The 27,022-nt window shown below is 35.9% G+C and overlaps 3 protein-coding genes across 3 annotated transcripts; 1 reads left to right on the top strand and 2 right to left on the bottom strand.

Annotated features, from left to right (window-relative positions):
- Window positions 1–6,371: 6,371 nt before the first annotated feature.
- Window positions 6,372–8,402, bottom strand: LOC133296686 (staphylococcal-like nuclease CAN2). The gene is made up of 9 exons (XM_061495731.1): window positions 8,112–8,402; window positions 7,923–7,978; window positions 7,711–7,825; window positions 7,496–7,606; window positions 7,204–7,391; window positions 7,072–7,128; window positions 6,833–6,992; window positions 6,676–6,744; window positions 6,372–6,596 (listed from the first exon to the last, which is right to left on the bottom strand). Exons 1-9 carry the CDS (start codon window positions 8,262–8,264, stop codon window positions 6,498–6,500), a joined length of 1,008 nt encoding a protein of 335 aa, XP_061351715.1. The 5' UTR covers window positions 8,265–8,402; the 3' UTR covers window positions 6,372–6,497.
- An 8,165-nt stretch (window positions 8,403–16,567) lies between these two features.
- Window positions 16,568–17,475, top strand: LOC133296732 (heavy metal-associated isoprenylated plant protein 33-like). The gene is made up of 3 exons (XM_061495782.1): window positions 16,568–16,739; window positions 16,831–16,906; window positions 17,044–17,475. Exons 1-3 carry the CDS (start codon window positions 16,731–16,733, stop codon window positions 17,187–17,189), a joined length of 231 nt encoding a protein of 76 aa, XP_061351766.1. The 5' UTR covers window positions 16,568–16,730; the 3' UTR covers window positions 17,190–17,475.
- A 6,157-nt stretch (window positions 17,476–23,632) lies between these two features.
- LOC133296669 (protein EARLY RESPONSIVE TO DEHYDRATION 15-like) lies at window positions 23,633–24,425 on the bottom strand. The gene is made up of 2 exons (XM_061495709.1): window positions 24,090–24,425; window positions 23,633–23,985 (listed from the first exon to the last, which is right to left on the bottom strand). Exons 1-2 carry the CDS (start codon window positions 24,349–24,351, stop codon window positions 23,828–23,830), a joined length of 420 nt encoding a protein of 139 aa, XP_061351693.1. The 5' UTR covers window positions 24,352–24,425; the 3' UTR covers window positions 23,633–23,827.
- Between the last annotated feature and the right edge of the window lie 2,597 nt (window positions 24,426–27,022).

Genomic DNA, 27,022 nt, shown 5'->3' with positions numbered 1-27,022 from the left:
TGGTGATGGGTATGCAGAAGTCGTGTAGAAGGAAACGAAGCCAAGTGATCTCACAGGACATGGATGCTAGAGTACGGTATTCAGCTTCGGCTGAGGAGCGAGAGACCGTGTTCTGCTTCTTTGAATGCCATGAGACTAAGGAAGATCCCAGAAAAGTACACATTCCTGTAACAGAGCGCCTTGTGTCTGGGCAACATGCCCAGTCACTATCTGTGAAACCAGACAAGTGTAAGGAGTTAGAAGAAGGGAAGAACAATCCTTTTGCTGGGGAAGACTTCAAGTAACGCAATACACGATGAGCTGCAGCCATATGAGAAGTAGTAGGAGCAGAGACAAACTGAATGAGTTGGTTCACAGCAAAGGACAGGTCTGGTTATAAAAAGTACACAAACTTACTTCATGCATGCGGTCTGGGTTTGACTCTTGGAAGATGCACATTGAGTAAAATTTAAAAAACAACAAAACTGGTTCAACTATTAAACCAGTCGGGGTTTAATCCAATAGCTGACCTAAAAATTTTTTTAATGTCTGCACACTTAGAATAAAATAGTAAAGAAAAAAAATTAAAGAAAATTTTAAATATATTAAAATAAAAAAGAATATAAACAAAAAAAGAAAAGAAAACTTTAACTTAATATAAAAGAGTCAATTAAACTGTTACAATAGAACATTTTGGATCCTCAACAAAAATTACGGGCTCAATTTAATCTCTTAGGAAAAAAAAGTCTACTCGTGATTCCTCAGAATTCAAAAATAGACTCAGATAATCAAAATCATGCTCTCTGAAATTCAAAAAGACTCACATTAATCCCTCAAAAGGACTATCATGGGTCTATTATGAAATTTAATGGGATCACGAGTCGACTATTTTTTAATAGATTAAATTGGGTCCTATAATTTTTGTTGATGGCCCAAAATATATTTTATATATATTTTTTTCTCCAAAAAATTTGTGTGTGCACTTGTACTCACATAGGTCCGCCACTGGTTTAATCCGATTAAACCCAGGTGGCAGGCGGATCACCAGTTTATTATCGGTTCATGTGCATATACAATCTATCGGCTGGACCGGTTGCGAGTTTGATTTTCACAATATTTGCATGTTGTTCTTATCGCGAATATGCCCCCATTTCAGTTTCTTATATAATTTTTAACTTATTTCGTAAGAAATTTCGGTGCCCGTAAAGTTTGCTTTTTAGTTTAGACTTTATGTTGACATCATTTTTTTTTTTTAAATGATCTATAGCTGTAACTAAAATTGCGATCTTATTATACATTTCTTCGGGGTTTCAGCTTATAAATTTCTATTTTAAATGGTGCGATGAATTAAATACCACACTATTTTATGGGGAGACTTTACATTCTTGTGCATGGATTTACATAATATTTTAGATTTTAAAGTAACGTTAGTTGCGTATAATGTGCGACTCACATGATCCACATTGCAAAATGCGGATCATCTATAGTGTACAAGAAAAGAAAAAGATGAAAAAGAGAAGAAAAAAATGATGATTATATGTATGTTTGGGAAAACCATGTAAAAGTAACATTTTCAAAATATTTATGATTGTCCATTTATAATTTAAATTTGTATAATTAAGAAAGAGATTATTATTCAGAAAAGGAAGAGTATATATAGTAGTGAGTTACGCATATTAGAATAAAATTCTTAAGTTCAGCAATGTTTGTTTCAGTTTTTTTTTTAACCGAAAAGAACCAATAAGTGGTTCCTTCATGATTCCATTCAATTTTTACACCTTTTTATAACTTCGGTAACAGAATTTGATTTGGTTCGGTTTAATTTTTTTTCTAAACCCAACTGATAAAATTAATGGTTTAGTTCATTGAAGCGATTCGGTTTAAAAAAAATAAATTCGGTTTTTAAAATTATTCAAGGAAAAATAATTATTTATAATGCGGATTCGAAGAAGAAAATATGTTAGGGCACAATGCCAGTTACAAATTTCATAATTTTCATTGACTTTTTCTTCTCTATTCACAAACTTTCCATAAATATTAATAATCATCCTAAATAATAATTAATATTTAATAACTAAGATTGTTGGAATATTTAAGTGTGATGAGTCCCACATTGGTTGGTAATGGACTAAGTGAAGAGTATATAAGTAGAAGGGACCCATGAATCCAATGCCTTAAGATTTTGGGTTAAGACATGGTGTCGGATTCACTTGCTACGGTTGGTGTAGCCTTAGCTCATTGGTGGTGGCCCCCATCACGGGCTTACCCTGGACTCGCCTGACATTGGTATCAGAGCCGGGTTTGGCTCGATCTAGCCTGGTGATTGGCTAGGAGGCGGGTTGAGTACTTGGGCCAGGAGTACTCAGTTGAGGGGAAGCATACCAATGGTGGGTTTCACACTTGAGGGGGAGATTGTTGGGATATTCAAGTGTGATGAGTCCCACATTGGATGGTAATGTGCTAAGTGAAGAATATATAAGTGGAAGCATACCAATGCCTTAAAGTTTTGAGTTGAGACATGGTGTCGGATCAACTTGTTACGGTTGGTGTAGTCTTAGCTCATTGGTGTTGGCCCCCGCCACGGGCTTCCCCTTGGCCCGCCCGACAAAGATAATGAATAATATAATTATTATTATTATTTTAAATTTTTTATATTAGTATTGTTGAATTAATTAATAATTAACATCTTAAATGACTTTCTTTTGTCTGATTTTTTTAATATTTTATTTTTGAACCTCCGCAAATTAAATAATATTAAATATTTTTTTTTAAAATATACTCGTATATAAATAATTATTTTGAGATCCGTCAAAGGATACTATTATAAAATATATTTTTCTGAATAATAATCTTAAAAAATATATTATGTTGCTTAATTTTAAGAATAAATATTCAGAAAATATATTTCATTTTTAATTCTTAATAAAATTAGAGTAAGAAAGGACATAAATAGGTTTATAGGTAATTTTTTTTAAAAAGTACAATGAATGTTAAGGAAGGTATTTCGGATTTTGTAAATTTGAATAAATGTCTTCATTTCGATGTCATCATACATGGAAGACAAAGTCAATTGTTCTTTTTCCTAATCGGGCCAACAATGATCCCATTGAGTTGAACTTCAGCTTAACAGGGCCCAATTTTAAGTGCGGTGAACCATTAAAAATCATTCAAGTTAGAAATTCTTCTTTGACCCCAAAAAAATAACGTATAATAATAATTAAAATAAAAAATTATGAACATTCTTCGGTCAATTATCTTAAAACTAAAGTCATCTTAAAAGTTTAGAAGAATATATGGTATGATTCGTTGTTATATTCTTTACACTGTTAATTAAATTTAGTTTGTTATTAGTTTATTTTTTTATTAGTATCGGATTATATATTCTCACATAATAATATAAAATTAAACATGTTATAAACTATTTTATACAGAAAAGAACACCATCCATTACTATATTCAGAAAATCAATGGGAAAACCTGTTGTTTCAGCGGTTAGCTCTACGACCGGAGTTATTGCAGATTTGCCGAACCTCGTTGCATTCCAGCAGCTCCCAGACACGCAAAGCTGAAAATGGAAGCCTCACTACTCACTAGGGTAGCGATTCGTATGATTGTCGTTGCCGAATCGGATTAGAGTAATTATGGGGTCCCAAGAGAGATCCTTAAAAGCTTTCATTTTTATTAATTCTACATGATTCGTATCACCATAATTTTGAAGGGTATACATCTTAGCACTTATTTCTATTACTTATTATTATTATTCAATTCCAGATTATTAAATTATAAAACTTAGGAAATAAAACTGATATATATTATTTAGAACTTGAAGGTCTAATCCCCATTTCCAGCCTTTTTTCTTATTTTGCTTCAATTGCTTTGGGCAACCAAGTAGTGACATTGTATATTTGAGTCTTGTTTAACTGAATCAAAATCCACAGCTATTGTTAATTCAATTCCTATGTTTTTTAATTTTAATGCTATCCCAGCTACGGAGCTTCTGGTTACTGAATATACTGTTACCAACTTGGTTTAAAGGGACATACTTGGATTAGTAAAGCATGCGGTAGATAAGCAGGTTGTCCCTTTTAATTTTAATTTTCTTTTTATAGATTAATGTATTGCGGCCTCAGATGTCCTAATTGTTCACCTCTTTGTTGACTTTCAGGTTAAAGAATGAGTGATTCAGATTTATATGAAGTGTAGAACAACGTAATTTTTTTCCATATTTTGCTTAACGATTGGACTTCATCAATGCTTCATTTTCTTTTTAATTATCATTAACTTGTAGGATTTAAATTCAATTCTGTAATGTGTACTATATAATAGGTTATTGTTACTATCATTTTATTCAGTAAAACGTTGAAAATAATGAGTTTCAAATCTTTTATGCTGACCATTGTTTTTCTGCATTAGTGTGTTGTCTCTTCATTCCTGAAAGAAGTGGTTCTTCTGTCCATTTTCAGGAAAAGGTTACAGTAACTTAATTAAATGCATTTTTTTATAGCTTATGCATGCCTACAAGAGTATTATTTTCTTTCCATTTTTCATAAAGCAGCAAGTTGAATGTCTGGTTTGAATGAGGCTTTCATCTATACTCCTCAATTCTATTGGAGATCATACCTAGAAACATTAATTATTGACTCCGGATACAAACTAGCATGTACAGTGTTGATTTGTGCATTACTTGCAAAACTTCTAATTAAACATTAAGTCAATTTTTGTGATCCTTTTGCGTGTTTTGTACATAGGTAAATTTTTGTTGCCTTAGTGCCAACTTAATTTTTCTCATTCTTAAGTAAGGATGTGCATGGATCGAACCGAATCGTTTTTTTTTTAAAACTGAACCGAATTGGTTTAAATGGTTCGGTTCAAACTAGTTCAGTTCGGAAGTGGTTCGGTTCGGTGGGAAACGGTTCGGTTCGGAACCGGTTCCGAACCGGTTCAGGTCGACCCTCTTTTTAAAAGAAAAAAAATTAAAAATTTAAAAAATAAAGTTATAAAAATCAATTTGGTTTGGTTTGAAAACGGTTCGGTTTGGTTCGAAAATGATTCGGTTCGGTTCAAAATGGTTCGGTTCTTAAACTGGTTCTAAAAACCGGTTCGGTTCTTAAACTGATTCTAAAAACTAGTTCGGTTCATGAACTGGTTCTTTAAAAATCGGTTCGGTTCATGAACTGGTTCTTAAAAACCGGTTATTTTAAGGGGCGGTTCGGTTCGGTTCAGTTTTTTGGTTATTTTGCACATCCCTGTTCTTAAGCCACATGAAACTTCTAGATTGACTTGCAAACCACAGAAGTGTAGTACTGTTTGAAAATATCAACTTCAAGTACTGATTTTTTAAACAACTGAACATATTGAGGAGTGAGAATATAGAAAGCACTTGCATTTTCATTCAATCAGGCAATGACTCCAATATAATTCCAGTTTGTGCTCACCAATGCTGCTATTAGTTCAGGGTGATAAGTGCTACTGACAACTACACAATATTAGAGCAGGGATAAATAGCCAGATACGCATACTCAAGTTAGTCAAATCTAAGTCTGAACAGTTAGGACCAAGAATGCTAACAAATACATTTTTTTGGGAGTAGGTCTCGTGACAGCTAGATACAGCAAGATATATTAAAACAATTTGTGTAATATACCAAGTGTCGCATGAGAATCTCTTTCTTTTTTTCTTCCTTATTCTACCAGATTGAATTCCCCTAGTACGTTTATCTCCTGTACCAAACGCCCCTTAAGAACATAAGTTTCTATCTTCATAAAAATTTCCTGACTTAAGATTCTTAAATTTTGCACTGACTTGTTGAGTTCAATAAGTTCGCACACTTTCTGGTTTTTATGATATATAGCCTGGTTTTATATATCTAATGCATTCTGTATCTCTTACACTGCTTGTATATTTTCCATATCGTTCAAATAGTGAGTATCTGTACCCCTATCCCTATGTGGATTTCTTCATGAATGTAATTGTTGTCTACGATTTGTTTGTTCAATTTTTTTGAGTTGTGTCTTTAACTTTCATTATCTCCTTTTCTCCATTCAAGTGACATTGAAGTTGTTTTAAATTGTTGCTTGATACCCGACATGCTGAAGGAAGTCACTCTGCTTTTAAACAGATCAGCTTAATCTTCAAAATCTTACATTAATATTATAAAGCAATATTCTAATTCTTCAACCCTACATTTTCTAAAAATGAAATTGATATACAGAATAACCTTTCATTTCTTCAACTTTTTGGGGTAAAACTTCATAACAAATTTAAGTATTAGTGTGTTGATAACATAAAATTGTGCTTGCGTATCAGTAAGTATGTTTTTTTTTTTGAATGTTTAAATCAGATTTGTTAACTTAATAATCAAGGATTCTATAGACAAAAAAGATCTAGCGAGTTCACAGCTGTTCTACATACATGTACTTCCTTAGAACAATGATACACTAATATTGAATGAAGTACCTTTTGATTGAATTTTTCCCTCGAAAACACTAGTAATTCTGCTAGTGTGATTTTAGGCAATGTCATTTACCTTCCCGTTTGTCCTTTCTCCAGTCCCATGGCTTCTCAGGATTTTTTGAAGCCCATAATCCAATTCGCCTTGTTCTAGCTTCTTTTTCCCACTAGTATCAGAACATAAGAAGGTTTAGATATAACTTTGAAAATACGATGAAGGAAACCTGAACATGAGTTAGCACTTACTGCTTCAAACTCAGGTCGTTTGTCGTATGCAGTGTAGTGCCATGCTAAACCCTTCTTTAACATCAGTTCCTTATCATAATGGAAAAGGAAAATAAGAAACATAGATATTCATAGGATGCATGGAGCTAAAATAAACTAAAATGTATAAGATTAATACCTGTACAAAAATACCATTACAATATATATCACCTACTGAACGACCATAGCGATCTTCACCATAAACAAAGATCCTCAAGGATTTCCCTTGAACAATCTTGGTCAATTCAATTTTAGCTTCCTTGCCGTATGGCATTGCACTCTCTGGTGCATCGATTCCCCTGTTTTATTTTTAAAGTTCATTAACAGCTTTCACAGCTAATGTAAACATTCTAATACTAGGATTTGTTCGATAATTACCTGAGTCGAATCCTATACTTTTTAGCTAAGATTTCCTCATTTTGAAGAGAAATCACCCTAAGAAAGAAAACATTTTAAAAAAATGTAATGTTGGAAGCACGGGTATTCAGAATTAGGAAAATACAAACTAACCGGTATCCTGAATCAATAATTTGTTGGTGAAATGCATCTGCCTCTACATAGTTCCTCTGAGCACGGGCTTCTGATCTTTGCACGGCTGCTGCGTGCACATTGCCAGGAACAAATGATGATTCCCTAGGGTCTGCAGTGCTAACATACACTGTTATAGTATCACCATCTGCCACTGCTTTGGCATCAACCTAATTCCATTCAGATAATGATGAATTATATCAACTAAGGTCCATCACATTTTCAGCATATAAACAAGGTTTTATAGACTGAGTAATAAGGTTATTATTCTTACTGGCAAGGTATGCATTTCATATTGTACTCCATCCGGCAAGGATGTAGGGATTTGAACAACTACTTCCTCAAGAGTGTGTGGTAGAGGAAGGCCATAAAAAGCTAACAATCCCTAAAAATTAAGCCACATAATTCTTCATTTGTGATGACATTTGTCTTTGTTATACTTCATGTTTTACAGCATGCTTAAATCTAAGTTAGAAAGTACATGCAAACCTCAACATCTGCTTTTTGATGCCTTTTCAAGGTGTGAATGACAAGTCTAGCTGCTTCTTCAGGGGTCTTGGGAGGGGGTTTTCCCTCTTTCCAAGCATTTACCAACTTTCTATACCTTCAGAACATGGTAAGAAGCGAAAAAATGGCACTACAGTTAACAGTTGAACGAACATTTTATAATAATCAATTTAGCATAAGAATGCGATGAGTACCAATTAGCCTGAGCCTTCTTAGAAGACACAACATGCTTGCTCAGTCCTTCAGGAACCTTAAGAGATCAAAGGAAAGCATACAGATCCCACAAATTACGGTGTTTGATAAAGAACATCACTATGCAAAGTTAGCTGAAAAAAATACAATTACACAAAACGGTTAGTTCGTGGTTGCAAAGTTAATAATACCTGGGAGGTGATCTCGAAATGAAAGAGATCGTGGGCAAGTGCTGAAACACCAACGGTGGCAGAGGACACACCGTGTGGTCCAAGCGAATCAGAATCACCAGCAGCGGTTGGCTTGCAGCAATGGCCGTAGAGGAACCTGAGGGCGTTTCCCATTGTTGAATTGATCCAAGGTTGAAACTTTGGAGAAAAGAAAAAGGGTAAGAGATCAAAGGGGGAGAAAATCTAGGCGTGGCAATAATTGCTATTGGGATTGCGTAGAGGGAAATGAAACCCCCCCTAAACAAAAGTGACAGGTGGCAAGTTATGATTTGCTGTTCTGAGTTGTACTCTGGCGAACCCGACTTTTTGCAAACATCGGAGCTGTGAAACTGCGAAGGGTTTACCACGTCAACGGTTTAACGTAAAATTTGAACCACATTGCTGCGCGTGAAGAAATTCCACCTTGGTCAGCAGCCATAAATGTAGGCCAGTTGTTGCAAAATAGTAAAGTAAAAAATGTTTATCCTTTTAAATATGGTTATTTTATTAAAAATTAATAATATTTATTTAAATTTTAAATTTTAAAAAATTCTCCCATAATTTTTATTATGTATTTTTTATTATTTAAAATAACATAATTCTATATATTTTAAGATGTAGTTAGATATTTATATTATCACTTCTTTTTTTACTATTAATCCACTAGTACTTTAATCATAGTTGGATCAAATTTTTCACCAAGAAATGAGCTCAAGAGAGAGATAAAAGTTATTGAAAAGTTTGATCCAACGATGATTAGAGTGATAGTTAATTGGTAATAAAAAAAAGTAATAGTATAAATATCCTACCTCATCTTTTAAAAGTACAAACATTAAATCCATAGTTTAAAGGAAATAAAATTTTTAAAGATAAAATTTTTTTGGAAAGAAAATTTGAAAAAAAAAAACTATATATATTTTTTGGTATAGAAAGAAATAAAACAAACTAGCTATAGACCATTCTAGATGTGTACACACCCATAAGGTCATTCAAAAACAAACGGTGACAACTAGGTGGAGGTTCTTCAAACACCCTGAACTCCGACTCTTGCTTGAGAGCATCTCCTGCCAAACAATCGGCGACAAAATTTCCTTCTCTAGACGTGTGGAATATCCTTATGATCCAAAGCTTGTGGATGAAAGCCTGAATCCTCCTCACCAGGGTAGCGAAAGGGTTGTACATATCGCAGTTGCCAGTGATAATTTGGGTGACTGTAAAGGAGTCACATTCGAGCCAAAGTTTGGGAATCCTTCTATCCCAAGAAAGCTTCAAGCTTAGGAGAACACCCCATAACTCAACAAGGAAGGAGTTCCTATAGCCAAAAATTTGGAGAAGCTCAAAATCCAGGCACCATCACTATCTCTAAGCACTCCACCACATCCCATCTTCCTGGACTCATGGACACAGGCTCCATTGGTATTCAACTTGGACCACCTTTCCTCAAGAAAGGACCACCTGATGAAAACCGCCTTCCTAGGATTAGGGTGAATGCCAACATATAGCAACAAGGAGTCGGCCAGCTCTATATTAGAAACAAAGGTCTTAATTTGAAAGCATAGACTAGCCTGACTATAGGACTTGTCGTTGAAGACAAGGTTGTTTCGTTCATGCCAAATGAACCAACAAGCCTCTCCAAAAATTCTTGACCATCTAAAGTACACTCTTTACTATGGGAAGACTTGAGGTTACAAAGAGCAAAATTGAGGTCGAAAGCTCCTTTGACATTGTGGCCATCATTCAAGCAAAGCTAGACCGAACTGACCTAAGTACAACCTCTAAATATGTGATTACAATCTTCATTCGGGGCACCACACCGAGGGAAAGCATCAAGGAGGCCAGGTGCCTTTTAAACCTATGAGCATTGGTCATTAGGTTGTCACCAAGGAGTAACCAAAGGAACATTTTTATTCTTTGGAGGCCCTCCCACTTCCAAGCTAGGGACCAATTAGTCTCAATGGTAAAGGAAACAAGAGGACATAAAATGTTATACGCAGAGTTGACTTTGAACCTACCGTCAGTAGATAGATCCCAACAAACTCTATCTTAGCCATTATCTAAATAAGGAAGAACTAACCTAACAATGAGGTCAAGAGCATGGTTAGGAAACATGTGTTTAAACTTGTTCCAGTCCCAAGCACCCCAACGAGTCACATAGTCTGCCACCTTCCAGTCCAGGGAGTCATCAGGGATATGTCCTGAAAGAACACTTGCAAGGTTTTGCAAGTTAGGAATCCATTCGTCAAACCAAAATTTTGTTTGGGTGCCATTGCCAACGAGGATCCTAGAGCCAACTTTAATATAATGCCAAGATTTTGAAATACCTCTCCAAAGTTTGGAGGCTTTGCTCCTCAAAGAGATATCTGGGACGAGATCCTTTCCTCGACGATATATACTCCGAAGGACCCTAGCCCACAGCGCATCAGATTTTGTTAGCAGGCTATGACCAAGTTTCAAAGTGAAGGCTTTGTTAAAGGAACACAGATTTCTCAACCCTAAACCTCCAACACTCCGATGAGAACAAAGTCTATCCCAATTGACCAAGTGAATTATCCTACGAGAGGAAGTGGAGCCCCAAATGAAACCACAGTTACTCTTTTCAACAACATCGCAAACATTAAGGAGGAGGACAAATGTTTGCATAGAGTACGTAGAGAGGGCAGTAAGGACAGATTTCGCTAAGGTAACTCGACCTGTAAGGGACAAGGATGTTTCACATATTTTGCTATCTAACGTGCATAAGACGTTAATTGACATACATAGTCTTTCAATTATGTGCAATGTAACATGGTAATGTTTGGGAGATCACTGATCCAGCGTTGTACGGCAAAAAATTTAAAAATTATAATTTAAATAAAAAAGTGATTTACAAAATATTTAAGAAAGTATTGCAATCAATTATACAGAAACAGGCGCACTGGGGGACCAGTTATGCCTTTCATGAACGTCGTCCTTATTTGTCACCTATTATGATATGCGTCTTCAACTATCTTCATTTATTTTGGAATATAGATGCCTATTTTATGATAAGTTCAATAAATTTTATATAATATCCTTTCCATTGAAATAATGAGTCACCATTATTTGTTATTGTGGAATAACGAGACATTAGAATAGGAATTAAATAACATCGTCCATAAAAATACAATATACCAAATGGGCAGAAGGAAGAGTTTTTTTTTTCAAATTTTTTTTGACCAAATACCCTCGAAAATTTTCCATTGTGTAGATTATGAAAATTTAAATGGAATAAAAAAATATTCAATTCGAACACTCGAGCCAAAATTATGTCATTCCAAAGTTTTAGGGTATTACATGTGAGTTGCGCATTGATTTGGGCACAATACATGGAAAAAAAGCACACCAAAACAGGTGCAACAAGCATTGAGTTGTGTTTGTTTATGTGCGCAACTAGTCGCGCGTAAAAGAAGACGTATCTATGTGCTTGTTGATCCTTTTTTTATGCACAATCATTGCGCTTAATACTGTTCGCAACTGGTTGCAGTACTTCCGTAAATAGTAGTCAAATCACTATATTTTTGAAATTTTTTTATTTAAAGTCTTTCACGGTAACACTATTTTAAATTAGATGACTAATATGTTATTTCAGGTTGCGTCGTGTAAATTGTCATCCAAAATATTAAAATAGCGTAAAACGTGCATGTATTATTAGGGCATTTATTAGTTAGTGTTTCATAAACAGAGAATAAATTCTATTGTGCGAGTTTCAAAACAGCAGCTAAGCTTGCTTTACTGGCGTGCAAGGGAGGACCTACATAGGGGCTAGGGTGGGCCCTACCCCTCTAAATTTTGAAAGAAAAAGTTACGTTACTTGTCTGATGTTGGATACTCTCCAGATGCTTCTTACACACCGCCGAAAACAAAGACCTATCATCGTAACACCAATCCTAAGCCACCATCTCACATAAAACCTAAAAGCCAAAAATAGAATGCAAAATAAAACCAGAATCCACAACACACCCTCAAAACTATTCACAGTACTTGCAGAAACTCTGAAGCAAGCAGCTTCAACCCAAATCTCCAACGTATAACCCCTACCTTCACCCAAACCAGAGTTAGATTAGATTGGGTCTCCGTTTTTTTTGTTAGTGGGTTGAAGTTTTATCATTGATTGGGCTTAAATTGTTTGGTTTCTCTTGTGGGATTAAACAGAAGCAATTGTTTGACTTTGTTTTCATTTTTAGAAACGATTGTTGACTTTGTTTTGATTTCTAGAATTTAGTTTACTAAGTTTCAATATATATATATATATATATATATATATATATATATATATATATATATATATATGAGGTAGGATCCTTTGACACCGGTGTCAAATTTGAAGTTTGACACCTCATCTGAAGGTCGTTAGTGTCAAATTTGAAGTTTGACATCTCATCTTATGGCCGTTAGATCAAAAAAGATCAATGGCATCACATGCTTACGAATCAGAGTCGTTAATCTTTTTTTATTTAACGGCTCTCAAATGAGATGTCAAAATTGAAATTTGACATCGGATATATATATAACCATTGAATACTCTGTTTTCATGCTCATTGAATGCTTTTATAATTAACCCAACATATAATTCTAATAACTCAGTGAAGGAAACTCAAAAATATTTTATTTTATTTTTTGTAATATATTCATTTTTGTTATTTTTATTAGGCTTAAACAAAATATTTTTTAATGCACCCACTTACATGTACCAATTTATTTTGTTTAGGCATTATTTCAGCCTTATGTTTACTTTAATCTTGAAGTCCCAATAATTTCACTACTTTTCTTGTTTTCTTTCTTGCTTTTGGATTCTGTTATACGAATAAAGTAATAAGTGATTACAACTGATATGTGATTGCTTGGAGTGTTAGAGAACTAGCATATGTTTCATTGTATTTTACCATTTTTTTCTACTTCTTTAAACTGTTTTATAGAATAGTTAATGAAATAAGTATTTTATATTTTTTTATTTTGAAAGTTAGATGTCAAAATACAAAATATGAACAACTGAAATATACTTTTTAAATTTGATTCTAAAAATTAAAAAATAGTTATAATTTTTAGAATTATTTTTACAAAATAAATATTATTAAACAGATTTATTTTTTTTCAGAAAATTTAAAATTATTTTTGAACACAGAATTCAAACGAATCCCTAGATTCTGAAGCGTTTATGTTTTGATATAAACAATGTACGTTGTCGGTTGGTAAAAATTAGGATCTTTTGTGATATTTAATTTCACAAAGATGGAGAATTGAAGATCAATGAAAAGTTGGGTTTGAAATTTGAATACTCTGTGCAAGAATCAAAGTTTGGGACAACAATCAAAATATCAGGTTATTCACAAAAAATTAACTTAATGTCATGGATCAAAATTTTTTTCTCCAAAATACCACGTCACTTAACTCGTTACAATACCTGACGACTTAGATGTGGACAAGAGACAACAGATTCATGGTCACATAAGCTGCTGCACAGTGGAGCAAGATTACGTGACAGACAGTGTGTCCAACTCGCTATGCATGACACGTGGCCATATATGCTGTGCTGCATAGCATATTATATGTAAGTAGTTCAACAATCCAGCATTTTTGAACTAATAAATTCACAATTTTCCTTCTCATTTCTTGCATCATTGTGGTCTATTAAATTATAGGATAATTTTAATTATTGAATTTTGTATTTTGAAATAAAAAATTTTAAGGAAAATTAATATTGGTTTGAATATTTTAGTTTTAAATGACTTATGTTAAAATAATTTAATTTAGAACTGTTAATTTAATTTAATTTGTGTGTGTTAATTAATTTAATTTAATGTAGGAGTGTTAATTAATTTATTTTAATTTATTTTATGTTAAGTTAAATTATTTTTAACTATTAAGTAAATTTTTTGTTATAAATAACTATTAAGTAATTTAATTCATTCTAGGAGTGTCAATGAATTAAATTATATTTATGTTTGTTAATTATTTTAGTTTAATTTTGTCTATATTAATTTAAATTATTTTAGAACTATTAATTAATTATTTTTAAGAGTGTTAATTAATTTCATTTAATTTAGTTTATGTTAAGTTAATTTTTTTTGAAATATGAATTAATTTAATTTAATTTAGGAGTGTTAATGAATCAAATTTAATTTATGTCTGCTAATTAATTTAGTTTAATTTTATCTTTATTACTTTAAATTATTTTGTAAATTTTACTTAATTATTTTAGGATTGTTAATTAATTTCATTTAATTTAATTTATGTTAAGTTAAAATTGTTTTGAACTATTAAGTAATTTAATGGAATTTAGGAGTGTTAATGAATCAAATTTAGTTTATGTCTATTAATTCAGAAAAGCTGACATGTAACATGCCAAGGTGGCACGTAACATATTATGCAACATAACGAGTTTGAAACGCTATCTGCCACATAATCTCGCTATATTGCGCAGCGACTTACATGGCCATGTACTTGTTGCCACGTGTCCACACCTAACTCGTCAAATATTCGTCAGATGTTATAGCAAGTTAGATAACGTGACATTTTGGAAAAAAAGATTTTGATCATTCAAATAATTTTTACTGAATAGTGTGACATTTTGGTCATTGTGCCTCAAAGTTTTAGAAGATTATCTCGCCCAAAAGAAATTTTTTTGGGGATACAGTGTGGCAAGTCGTACCTCAATTGTTTACGATTGAATTGTTTCATCAGTCAGCACCAAGTGCCTCTGCTTTTTCAAGGAACACGTGTTAGGTGCTTTGGCAAAGCTGAAATGTATGTCATCCGGATAAAATATAGGCCCAATCAAAGCCCCATAAGGAAAGCTGAAGCCCTTCCGAAGCACAAGGAACTAGCATTGACGCGATGCCCACATCGCGGCGTTCCAGACGCGATATCCCCATCGCGACATATAGGACGCGATGGTCTCATCGCGGCACACAAGACTCGATTCTCGTATCGCGCATGAAACCTTCTAAGAGAGGTAAACGTAAGGCTCAAGGTAACTCCACCGCGCCTTAGCTCCAGTAAACAACGAACAGCTCCAGCTTGCCTCAAATCTACTACTAGACCCTCTGGAAGATAAGGCTACATAGGTCCCCTAAATAACTTGCAGCCCAAGGCTGGCCACTCAGAAGCCAAGCCACCTTAACTAAGGCAGTATCTCAATTACTATATAAACACACGATATACCACCAAGGTACGATGATCCTTTACTTTAACAAGATAACACACCTGCCTCTGATATTAACTTAAGCATCGGAGTGTCTTCGCAGGTACCCCCATTTGGTGCAACGTGCCAACTTGAAGGACAAAGCTCAAGATCAGTCCGATAGGAATACTAGGCCCAGGCCAACAACGATATAAGGTGATTCAACCGTGTGTGATTGGGCTCAATACATATAGGCCAGTCCATACTGTATCTGGTCCGATCAGTATGTTTTGTGAGCACGAATTAACCTCCAATTCCTTCATCAAATTTGTAAACATTAAATGATTGCGGAACTAGCCATAAACCAAAGATGCTACTTGTTGGGATTGATAATATCCCAGGGAATCAAATTCGTCATTGTATCAATTTTAAAGATAATACAAACAGTGTGCCTTGTATCTTGGATTGAACAAGGAAAGCTGTACAAACATTTCATTAATTTTACTCTGAGGAAGGAACACATGTTAAGAATGTAACATACTCTCTACAATCATTTCATGCCTGTCGTTTAAAAGCATTTCATATTGGGGGTATTTAGGAAAAAGTGTCACAAACCTAATGAATTACAAGAAATGTATTCAATTAATTACATAATATTATGTGATCGATAATCAACATCTAAAATCTGCTTCCTCAAATACATGGCTGATATAAATGAGCATGAGTTCTGTGAGAGCAAAACCATGACTTAGGATGCACCGAATCCAAAATTTAATGACCATTCCATATCATGACATAGACCATTCCATATTTTTATTACTTTAGATAGTGGCCTATCTGGAGTATAGTATCCCTTAAAGAAACTGCTTGAACTAGAGGACTAGATGATTTGATTATAGACAAAACAAAGTAGGACTTGTTATAATCAGATCATGGAAATTGTGTAGATGTGAGATAAATTGTGTTTATGCATTATGTGTTGAGCATTATTATGTGTATTTAGAATTTTCCTTAACCTAATTAATAGAAGATAAGTGTCACAAATCTAATGAAAGCTGCAGGAATTAGTTGCTTGCTTGTTTCCACTCCATCTTTGTTCACTCGTTTTCTGCCCAAGCCTTACTGAATGAGCGGAGGCCAGCTACTCTCATGTCAACAATTAGGAATAAAGTTTCACCATTAATTCACAGAAAGTGAAAGATTCCATCTTTCATGTACAGGATCCAATTCCTTCTTCACTGGTGCAGCGTTGCTTATTTATATAAAAGGTTGTTCTATGTCATATGCTCTGTCCAAGACATTCAAAGTTAAATTAAAACCACACTACCCTTTTTCTTCTAAATGCTCCTCACCTGTTAAAGGTTTGTGGAAGCAGAAACTTTTGGTACCAATTTTTCACTCAGATTTTGAATTCTCTCCTGCTTTTCCACACACACACACACATATATATATAGTAAAGCAGAATGACAAATGTAAGAGCAGATCACAAACTCACAATCTATTTGACCCTTTTTGTTTTGAGCTATGTGACTCTAATCAAGGTTTGTTGTTGTGTGTTGTCAGGTGGTGGAAGTGAAGGTTGGTTTACACTGTGACGAGTGTATCAAGAAAATTCTCAAGGCCATCAAGAAGATTGAAGGTAACTAATTTGCGAAGCCAAGTATTGACAAAAAATATACTATTGTGTTAAGTCTTTTGTTGCTATAAGCCTATAACGTGTAATTGCTTTAGAATTACAACTTCTTTTGTTAATTTTTATGCTGTGGGCTTGTGCAGATATTGAGACGTATAACGCTGACAAACAGCTGAACAAGGTTATCGTTACAGGGAACGTGACAACAGAAGAAGTGATTAGAGTTCTTCAAAAGATTGGGAAGCATGCTATTCCCTGGGAAGATGTTCAATCCCAACCCAATTGCTGAACTCTCAATTCCATCCTTCAAGTTTTCTTTTCTCTTAGAACCACATGCTCGATGTAAAATTATATATACCAAACAGTTTTTTCCGTAAAATTTTTCGGAAAAAATAACTTTCTCATCATGTTTCTAGAAATTATAATTCCCAAATACTAAAAAAAATGTATCCTCTACCAAAAGTCCAATTTATTTAGGTATAATTATATATGCACACCTCATCAGTTTTGTAATTTTTTGCCTTTATCTCCGAATAAACGCAACTGATAGGTCAGCCATCGTGTGAAACATTTGCTAATCATTGATTCATTTTTTCATTTCTGTGCACTGCGGACATAATCAAACCGCAAAACTGCAATTATTTTTTCCTCCAAATCTAGTTTAGTTAAACGACCTTGCAGAAAATAATGTTATAATAGAAAACACACTAGACTCTTATTTATTTATTGTGTTTCTGGCTCACTAATTAAATCCAAAATTACAGCTTACCAAAAAAAAAAAAAAATCCAAAATTACATTCGTTTATCCTTAATGGATGATTTTTTGAATTTTTTTTAAAACACAAAAAATTAACAGTACAATATATTATATGAATAGAATATATAAAATTGAGAACGTGAAATGAAAAATTAGCACTTTTATGATCAAGAGAGGGAATTAATTTCCCAAGAGAGGAGCCTGTCCTAACTCAACTACATATGCAATATTTCAGAGAAACAACAAAGAAGTTCTTTCCTTTTTCAATCTTTTTGGAAACAAAAGATAATATGGTTTGGTCGAAGATAACAAAAAAGAGTACTGTCCTCCAATGAGGATGAAGCTTCCACGTTGGATTGTATGAAAGAATTTTTAAAAGATTATTTAATAAAAAAAATAAACACATCGAATCAAGTACATTTGAACCTCTTTAACCTGGCTACAATTGGCAACATAATAATTTGGTATTGAACTTCTTTCATTGAACAAATCGAGTTGCCTATATAGGCATTACAAATTTACAAGAAGCTAGAAAACAGCTAGCTGTTATACATTTGAATACAAACTTATCTACAACTATGCTATCTTATCTTCTACTTAACAAACTCAACAAACTAAACAAATAAAATATTCTGCAACAGCTAACAATTACTAATTAGCTAATATTCTGCAACGGCTAAGCTAACGGCTTGATGACTGTTACAAACAGAGTAGTTAATATTCTGCAACAGCTAAGCTAACAGCTTGGTGACTGTTACAAGTAGCCTACTAGTCCGATATGCTTCCTAACACTCCCCCTCAAGTTGGAGCATGGAGACAAGAAATGCCCAACTTGGGAAGGAATGTAAGAAAAGATGTCTTGCCCAATGCTTTAGTAAAAATGTCAGCAAGTTGTGAATGAGATCAAATGTAGACCGTGCGGATGGTGTTGCCTAGGGGATGCTCACACACAAAGTGACAATCTAACTCAATATATTTGGTCCTTTCGTGGAAGACAAGATTGGCAGCTATATGCATTGCTGCTTGATTATTACAAAATAATTCCATTGGGTCAGTTTGATCGACACCCAGGGAGGCAAGGAAAGACTTTAACCAAATGAGCTCCGCTGTAGTTGCAGCCATTGACCTATACTCCGCCTCTGCGGAAGAGCGTGACACATTCAATTGTTTCTTTGTCTTCCACGATATAGGTGAGGTGCCTAGCATAATAAAGAAACCAGAGACAGATCGGCGCGTCAAAGGACAACTTGCCCAATCTGAATCACAATATGCATGAATTTTGAGATTACTCGCACTAGGCAGAAGAATTCCTTGCCCAAGGTTGAGCTTGAGATACCGTAATACTCTTATAGCTGCATCGTAGTGTGCTTCTTTTGGTGACTGCATGAACTGGGACAGAGTGTGCACGGCATAACTAAGATCCGGACGTGTTATGGTGAGATAAACAAGTTTCCCAACAATCCTGCGATAACGTGCAAGGTCACCAAATTCAGGACCATCATCAAGAGCCAGGCGATGGTTTTGTTCTATAGGAGAATGGGCTGGTCGACAATCAGCCAAACCTGTGTCACGCAGAATATCTAACGCATACTTTCTTTGGCACAGAAATATCCCATCCCCATCCTTGTTCCTTGCTATTTCTATAACCAGTTCCTTGGGGACTGTCGTAACCCGTATCATGATTTTTGAAGACGACAAACTTTATTCTCATAACCTAACTGAAGCCTAGCGGAAGTCGCATATAAACTTCCTCGTCAAGATCACCATTAAGGAATGCATTGTGTACGTCCATTTGATGGAGCTCCCACCCCTTTGCGACAGCAAAGGCTCAGAGAGTTCTAACGCTCACCATTTAATACAGGAGCGAAAGTTTCGGTGAAATCCTCACCTGGAATTTGACAATTTCCAGCAATAACTAGTCGCGCCTTATACCTCTCAATACTGCCATTAGAATGGTACTTGATCTTATAGACCTACTTACATGGAAGTGCATGTTTTCCAGACGGCAAGTTGGTAATACGCCAAGTTTTATTTTCTTCAAGAGCATGTATTTCAGCACTCATGGCATCCATCCATTCCTTACTTTTCATTGCCTCCTTAAAAGAACAGGGTTCAGATCCTGCATCTATAGCTGCAACAAAGGCTTGATGTTGTTTAGAAAATTTAGTCAATATGACATAATTATGTATTGGATATCGCATACCTGTGATGGGAGTAGGTGAGGTGACATCATGACTTTGTGCATGTGTTTCAGCCAAGTTACATTGATATTCACTAAGATATTGAGGCAGCTTACGGACACGTGTAGGACGTGACGCTTCCCTTTCCTCGTGAATTGCAAGTACTAGTGTTGTTGGAACTACATCAAGAGGACTTGGCTCTGGTGTGCTCCCCCTTTCTTGCAATGGTTCTCGGTCTGGCTTTCTGGTATCTTCAAGAGAAATGGTAGCTTCATCATCCTCATTGTCAGCAAAAAGGCCAGCCACTGGTCTGTCATCAAAAGGCATTTGCAAAGGAAGTTGAGGAGGTGAGGCAGCGTCTGGTGTTATAGGAAAAGGGAATTCTGTTTCGCAAAACTGCACATCCCTTGACACAAAATATTCATTTGTCTCAAGATCATAGACTTTCCACCCTTTTGTTGGGTTTAGGTTGTGTAGTGGCATAGCAGAGACAACCAAATCCTTTTAAATTGCTATAGTTGGCTGCATTGCCATGAATGAGCTCATGTGGAGTCTTTCCACCAAGGACCTTAGAAGGCGTTCTGTTGATGATGTGTGATGCAGTCAATACACTTTCTCCCCAAAATTCGATTGGCATATGAGCTTGGAACAATAAAGCTCGTGACACATTCAATATATGTGTATGTTTGCGTTCGACTCTCCCATTTTGCTGTGGAGTATATACACATGAGGTCTGATGGAGAATACCTTTGTCACGAAAAAGCTATTGTTAAACTTGAATTCAGTTCCATTGTCTGAACGAATGATTTTTACTGATTTACCAAATTGGTTGTGCACCATACGAAGGAACCTGCGCATTTTCTCATAAGTTTCACTCTTCTCGCTCATATTAAACACACCCACACTGAACGACTAAAATCATCAACTACCGTTAAAAAATAATGAGCACCAGAATGAGAAGAAGTATGATAAGGTCCCCATGTTTCACAATGAAGGAGGTCAAAACAATTTTTACTATGATGATTAATGACAGAAAACATAGTTCTAGTTTGCTTGGCTTAACAGCATACATCACAAGCTTTATTATCTACACTATCAAATTTAAATCTTGAAACAAAAGGAATCATTGAAACAGCTTCAAAAGAGGCATGACCCAGCCGTTTATGCCATAGCTCTAGGGATTCATGGGATCGAACTGCAAACGCTGCTGCTTGGTTCTGCCGAAACACATACACTTCGTCCTTGAGATCACCCAACCCAATCACCATCTTCAGCTTGCGATCCTGCAAAACACAATTCTTATTAGTAAACAACACATCTCCTTCTTGTTGTTGAACCAATTGAGACACTGAGATCAGATTGCATCTCAGAGTGGGTACAAATAATACATCAAATAAAAAAAATGAGGATTGAGTGCAACAGTTCCTTCCTTTATGGCATGTGTTACAACTCCATTAGGTAGCCCTACTGCAAGTGATTCAATATTTTTAACATTCTCCAACAGTTCAAGTGAGCCAGTCATGTGACGAGATGCACCACTATCAATGAGCCAATCATAAGAAACAACGTTACCAGATAATTTTTCAGCATGAGGATAAGGTTTATCCACCAACGAAAGCAAGCGCGTCACCACGTCTGTCACAATTTCTGGAGTTAGAGCAGAAGAGGCAGCAGTATGTTCCTGTGGCTCCTCAGCTTTTGCAGCATTTGCACTATTCTGTGTAGTGTGAAAGTTGTTGGAGTTTGAATAACTTCGTCCTCCTGCAAAGCGCCCACGTCCTCGTCCCCTGCCACCTCCACGATTGGGATAGCCAAAGGCTTGCCAACATTTAGATGATTCATGGTCAGTCTTTCCACAATGCGACAAGGTACACGCTCAGCGAACTTCTCCATCCCTGTAGATGCTATGGTCTGTGCAGCACAACCCATGACGTCAGCTCTTTCACTCTGTGTACGAATTATGGAATGATGTGTTTCCTGCTGTGTGACAATGGCATAAATTTTGTTTAGTGAGGGGAGTTTGTTGAGATATATAGTCCACATTGGTTGTATGTGCAACTAATGTGGAGTTTATAAGGCCTTGGACACTCCCACCCTTTGAGCTAGCTTTTGGAGTGATGACCTCAAAGTTCTTAACATGGTATCAGAGCCTCGCCGCCCCTATTTTCTCTTGTAGCATTTCTTAGCACAGGTAGGCTGGGCCTGTTGCATTGTCCACTCTTCAAGCCCAATGGGCTCTCGCGTGAGGGGGCATGTTGAGATATATAATCCCATATTGGTTGTATGTGCAACTAATGAGGAGTTTATAAGGCCTTGGGCACTCCACCCTTTGAGCTAGCTTTTGGGATGGTGACCTCAAGGTTCTTAACATGTTTAGTGAGGGGAGTGGTGTGGTATTCAATATCTGTGTGCATAGGTGCCTGAATGTGGCTTCATCGAGTCCCATGAGAAACTGGTATACTCTATCATTTTCCTTCTCCTCTTCTACTTCTTTTGCATATGCACATGTATCTCCACAAGCACAAGACTTGTACACTTTACTCCCTTCAAGCTCGTCCCATACGGCTCGCAATTTTGTGTAATATGCTCCCACACTGCAACCCTATTGTTTAATTGCAGACAAACTTGCTTTAAGCTGGTATACTCTTGGAGCATTTGCAACTGAGCAACACTCTTTTAAGTCATCCCAAAGGTCCTTGACATTATCAAAACACTTGATGAATGGCTGGAGCGTAGGATCAATGGTGTTGTATATCCAACCATTGATCATTGAGTTACACATCTCCCATGCATTCCACTCCTCAGTGTTATTCTTTTTCGTCGTCTTCACAGATCCCGTAATGAACCCCAGTTTGTTTTGGCTTCACCTTTTAGCATCACTGTTGTTAGCAAAATCCCGGGATTATTAGACCCTCCCAAATAGAAAAGAGAGCCAGGATCCGAGATTATTTTTATTTTGCTACTTCCCTCCTTGGCCATTTTCAACTGACCAAGCTTTCGCACTTGACTTAAGGCAGCTCACTCAGAGTTTCAATTTTGAGAAAGTGTTTAGTAGAGATCGGGCTCTGATACCATAATAATTTGGTATTGAACTTCTTTCATTGAAGAAATCGAGTTGCCTATATAGGCATTACAAGAAGCTAGAAAACAGCTAGTTGTTATACATTTGAATACAAACTTATCTACAAGTATGTTATCTTATCTTCTACTTAAGAAATTCAAGTAACTAAACAAATAAAATATTCTGTAACAGCTAACAATTACTAATTAGCTAATATTCTGCAACGGCTAAGCTAACGGCTTGATGACTGTTACAAACAGAGTTAATATTCTGTAACAGCTAACAGCTTGGTGACTGTTACAAGTAGCCTACTAGTTCGATATGCTTCCTAACACAACACATATGACATTGAAAACGATTCTGCTCTTTTTGGTTTCACGTTCTACCATCTGAGATCCTGTGTTAAGTGATATTTATTGCAGCAGATAAAATTTAGTACCAAATTTCACTCAGATTATTATCAATGGAAATGACAAATGTAAGATCCTTTAGATTGTTTTCACCCTCGTCACTGAAAGTTCCTTTTGTTTGTGAAGAAAATCCTCAAGCCCATCAAGAAGATAGAAAAGGCAATTAATTCCCCATGCCCATGAACCACAAAATATTTTTTGCCAAAAACCGTAAAATGGTTTACCATTACAATTCACAACTTCTTTCGTATACTTAATAAATTTTAAACCCTCTCTCGCAGATGTTTAGTAGATCTATAACGGGGACACAAGTTGAGTATGAAATTGTCATATTAACCGATAATATCCATTGAGATAAATAAAAGAAGAAAAAGATCAACAAGTGAACAACACTAACATAAGCATGAAAATGGAAATGGAAATGGAAAATCTAAAGAAAGATCTGAAGCCATGGTGTATGGCTCTCTATATGTACATCAAACTGGGTTGTAGTTGTAGTTGTAGTTGTAGTTGTACCATCTACCTGGGCTGGTGAATAGCCCGTGGACTCACTCTGGATTTCACAATCTTTGGAGCCTTTTCCACATACCTTGGCGATTCAACCCACCCTTCAAATCTTCGCCACTTAAGCGATCCCAACGTCACCAACTCTTTCCCTTCTCCTTCATTTTCATTCTCTGCGTTCACCCATCCATCCAAATATTAGATCGATCAAGAAATAGACATAAATAAAAAAAGGGTATATATGATGAGAGAAACAAAAAAGAAATAATTAACTTACGCGGATTTAGTTGATGGACGTGAAAGAGTGAATCTTCGTCGTCCAACTCAAGATCGGAAAAGGAGGCGTCGTCGTTTTGGTCTTCAGGATCTTGAAAGCGCTCGCGGAGCCAGTAGTCGCGAAACCATGGGGAGGAATGTATGAGGGCCCACCATTCGTCCGAGAAATCCTCCACCGTCCGATAAGCTCGGGGCACGAACATGGGAGCATTAGGATTCAAGGTCGACGAGGAAAAGGATCTTGCACCGTAAATCACTTCCATTGCTTTGCTGTGACACTCCGTACGCTAACTCAAGTATATAAGGATGAAAGCTAAAGTGACAAAGTCGATGATGCTTATCTACAATGAGTGGGTCGGTATTATAAGGACAAGTGGGAGCAAAAAGGACACGTACTTGGGCCCAATCTAAGCACGCGGTTTTGGATTAAAGCCTCTGTTTTCGGACTCAGCCTATGGGTCTAGAGTCTAGACATGAATTTTATAAATAGTCATGAATCATGATGTTTGGTTACACGACATCGTTCTTATCCTAATCCATCACCATGTGTTCTGCACACAAGGTTGCACGTCATTTTTGTTGGGCTATCTTAAGCCTGTTATGGTCGGTGACTGTCTGACATAGTTTTTATTATTTTGCTTATCCCAGTTATTATTGGAAGCAATGCTATGATGAGTCATGCTACAAACAAAAACACAAGGTAATCGCCCAACGCAGATTCAGTGCATTTTAATTTGAAATATTATTATTATTTATAAAGAAGGGGATCGGTTGTGATTTTTTCGCCTAAAAAGCAGCGAAGAGTACGACTTTATAGGGACAACGATTAAAATGGAGAACAACTTCTTGAGCTTTTTCTCTTTAATGCTAATCCCAAGTTTATTTGAAGAGTTTCTTAAAAATCTTAATCTTAGATCTCATCTTCTCTATATATTCATTAGTTGTGGGTGGAGGCTAGGTTATATGAGAGAATTTTATTTGACAGATATTTGAGATTATTTGAGCCAAGTTTTATGAGGCATTTGAGAGATCTCTAGAGAGAGTTTGAGTGAAACATCTCTAGGATAGTTTGATTATGGAGCACCACATTGGTGTATTCTAATTATTTTGTAACCATTATTTTCATAGTAGATTTTTGATCTGGACTAGGTCCCGTGGGTGGGTTTTTACTTTTTCATTAAAGAAGATTTTCCACGTTAAATCTGGTTGTGTTCTTCTTATCTCTCTCCTGTTTTTCGTTTTTGATTTTTCCATTGCGCTGCCTGACCTGGTGAAGTTCAGGCCGAGGTATTGCCGAGATTCGAGATCATGATCTTGTTAATTGACTTCCGCACAAAGGCCCCTAAGCCGATCTGAGGGAACTGATTGTTCCCAACAGTGGTATCAGAGCCCGAGTTCGACGGGTTCTGTAGGAGACGAGATGGAGACCAGTGGCATAACCAATGATGGAGACATGTTCAAGTTGACCGCAGACAACTTCATTTATTGGAGACCGATGATGGAAGATCATCTCTACTGCAAAGATCTACATGAGCCCATTACCCTTGATGAGAGACCGGCAGACAAAAATGATAAGGAGTGGGAGATCCTGAGTCGGAAGGCGGTAGCCACGATCAGGAAATATATTGATAAAAACCTCTTTGAGCACGTGTCCGAATTCACGAACGCGTTGTGGACGAAGATGGAGTCCATGATTCAGAAGAAGACTCCCAAGAATAAAGCATACCTGGTTCACCGACTTGTGAAGCTTGAATACAAGGACGACATGAGCATGATTGAACACATCAACACCAATAAAGGTATTGTGAATCAGCTGTCAAAAGCTGAGATGAAAATTGATAATGAGATTGTTCTGTCTGAAAGACAGATATGTCCAACCGGTGGCTGGTATATTTTATGTAGGATCTAGGTGCCCTCTCTCAAGTATCTATGAATGAGATACCCTTGAGGGTAGGCCGATCACTATGCACAATAATAATCGACATAGTCAAGGCGTGGGGTGTGTGCACAGTGACAAGTTAAGAAAGAGGATTTTTCGAGTGTGTGTACCTTATTAGTGTAACCCCTTATTTATAGATGGGTTACATGAAATATTATTATTTTATAAAGAAGGGGATCGGTTATGATTTTTTCGCCTAAAAAACAGCGAAGAGTACGACTTTATAGGGACAACGATTAAAATGGACAACGGATTTTTTTAATATGGACCGGCCCCATCATTCATAGGATGCACCTTTACCAAAAAAAAAAAAAAAAATTCATTTAAACCTTTATCTTCTTTACAAATTCCATCAGAATTCTTTTTTTTTTCATTTCTAGCTAAGGACCATTGGGTCCCGGCCCACAATAAACAACCTCATGGACAACAAGTTCTTTAGTTTTTTCCTTCAATGCTAACCCCAAGTCTATTTGAAGGGTTTTCTAAAAATCTTAACCCTAGATCTCACTTTCTCTATATATTCATTAGTTGTGGGTGGAGGCTAGGTCATATGAGAGAATTTTATTTGACAGATATTTGATATTATTTGAGCAAAGCTTTATGCTTTGCATTTAAGAGATCTCTAGAGAGAGTTTGAGTAAAACATCTCTAAGGTAGTTTGATTATCACCATTGTTGGAGAGGTTGAGTTAACCACCACATTGGTGTATTCTGATTATTTTGTAACCACTATTTTCATAGTAGATTTTTTATCTGGACTAGGTCCCGTGAGTGGGTTTTTACTTCTTCATTAAAGAAGGTTTTCCACGTTAGATATGGTTGTGTTCTTCTTATCTCTCTCCTATTTTTCGTTTTTGATTCTTCCGCTGCGCTGCCTGACCTGGTGAAGTTCAGGCCGAGGTATTGCCGAGATTCGAGATCATGATCTTGTTAATTGACTTCCGCACAAAGGCCCCTGAGCCGATCTGAGGGAACTGATTGTTCCCAACAGTGGTG

This window comes from Gastrolobium bilobum, unplaced genomic scaffold (genome assembly GCF_033153095.1).
Source record: "Gastrolobium bilobum isolate Gb01-03AN ecotype WA unplaced genomic scaffold, APGP_CSIRO_Gbil_v1 utg6129, whole genome shotgun sequence".
NCBI lineage: Eukaryota > Viridiplantae > Streptophyta > Magnoliopsida > Fabales > Fabaceae > Gastrolobium > Gastrolobium bilobum.
The sequence above is the reverse complement of the archived record's forward strand: the minus strand, read 5'-3'. Positions and strand labels throughout refer to the sequence as shown.

Excerpts from the sequence above, each read along its gene's own strand:
- LOC133296669 (XM_061495709.1), bottom strand. The coding sequence starts at position 24,351 with ATGGAAGTGATTTACGGTGCAAGATCCTTTTCCTCGTCGACCTTGAAT. Across the intron at positions 23,986-24,089 it reads CGTCCATCAACTAAATCCGC|AGAATGAAAATGAAGGAGAA; the intron begins GTAAGTTAATTA and ends GGGTGAACGCAG.
- LOC133296686 (XM_061495731.1), bottom strand. The coding sequence starts at position 8,264 with ATGGGAAACGCCCTCAGGTTCCTCTACGGCCATTGCTGCAAGCCAACC. Across the intron at positions 6,993-7,071 it reads AAGTATAGGATTCGACTCAG|GGGAATCGATGCACCAGAGA; the intron begins GTAATTATCGAA and ends AAAATAAAACAG. Across the intron at positions 6,597-6,675 it reads AACGACCTGAGTTTGAAGCA|TGGGAAAAAGAAGCTAGAAC; the intron begins GTAAGTGCTAAC and ends TTCTGATACTAG.
- LOC133296732 (XM_061495782.1), top strand. Across the intron at positions 16,907-17,043 it reads GGCCATCAAGAAGATTGAAG|ATATTGAGACGTATAACGCT; the intron begins GTAACTAATTTG and ends GGGCTTGTGCAG.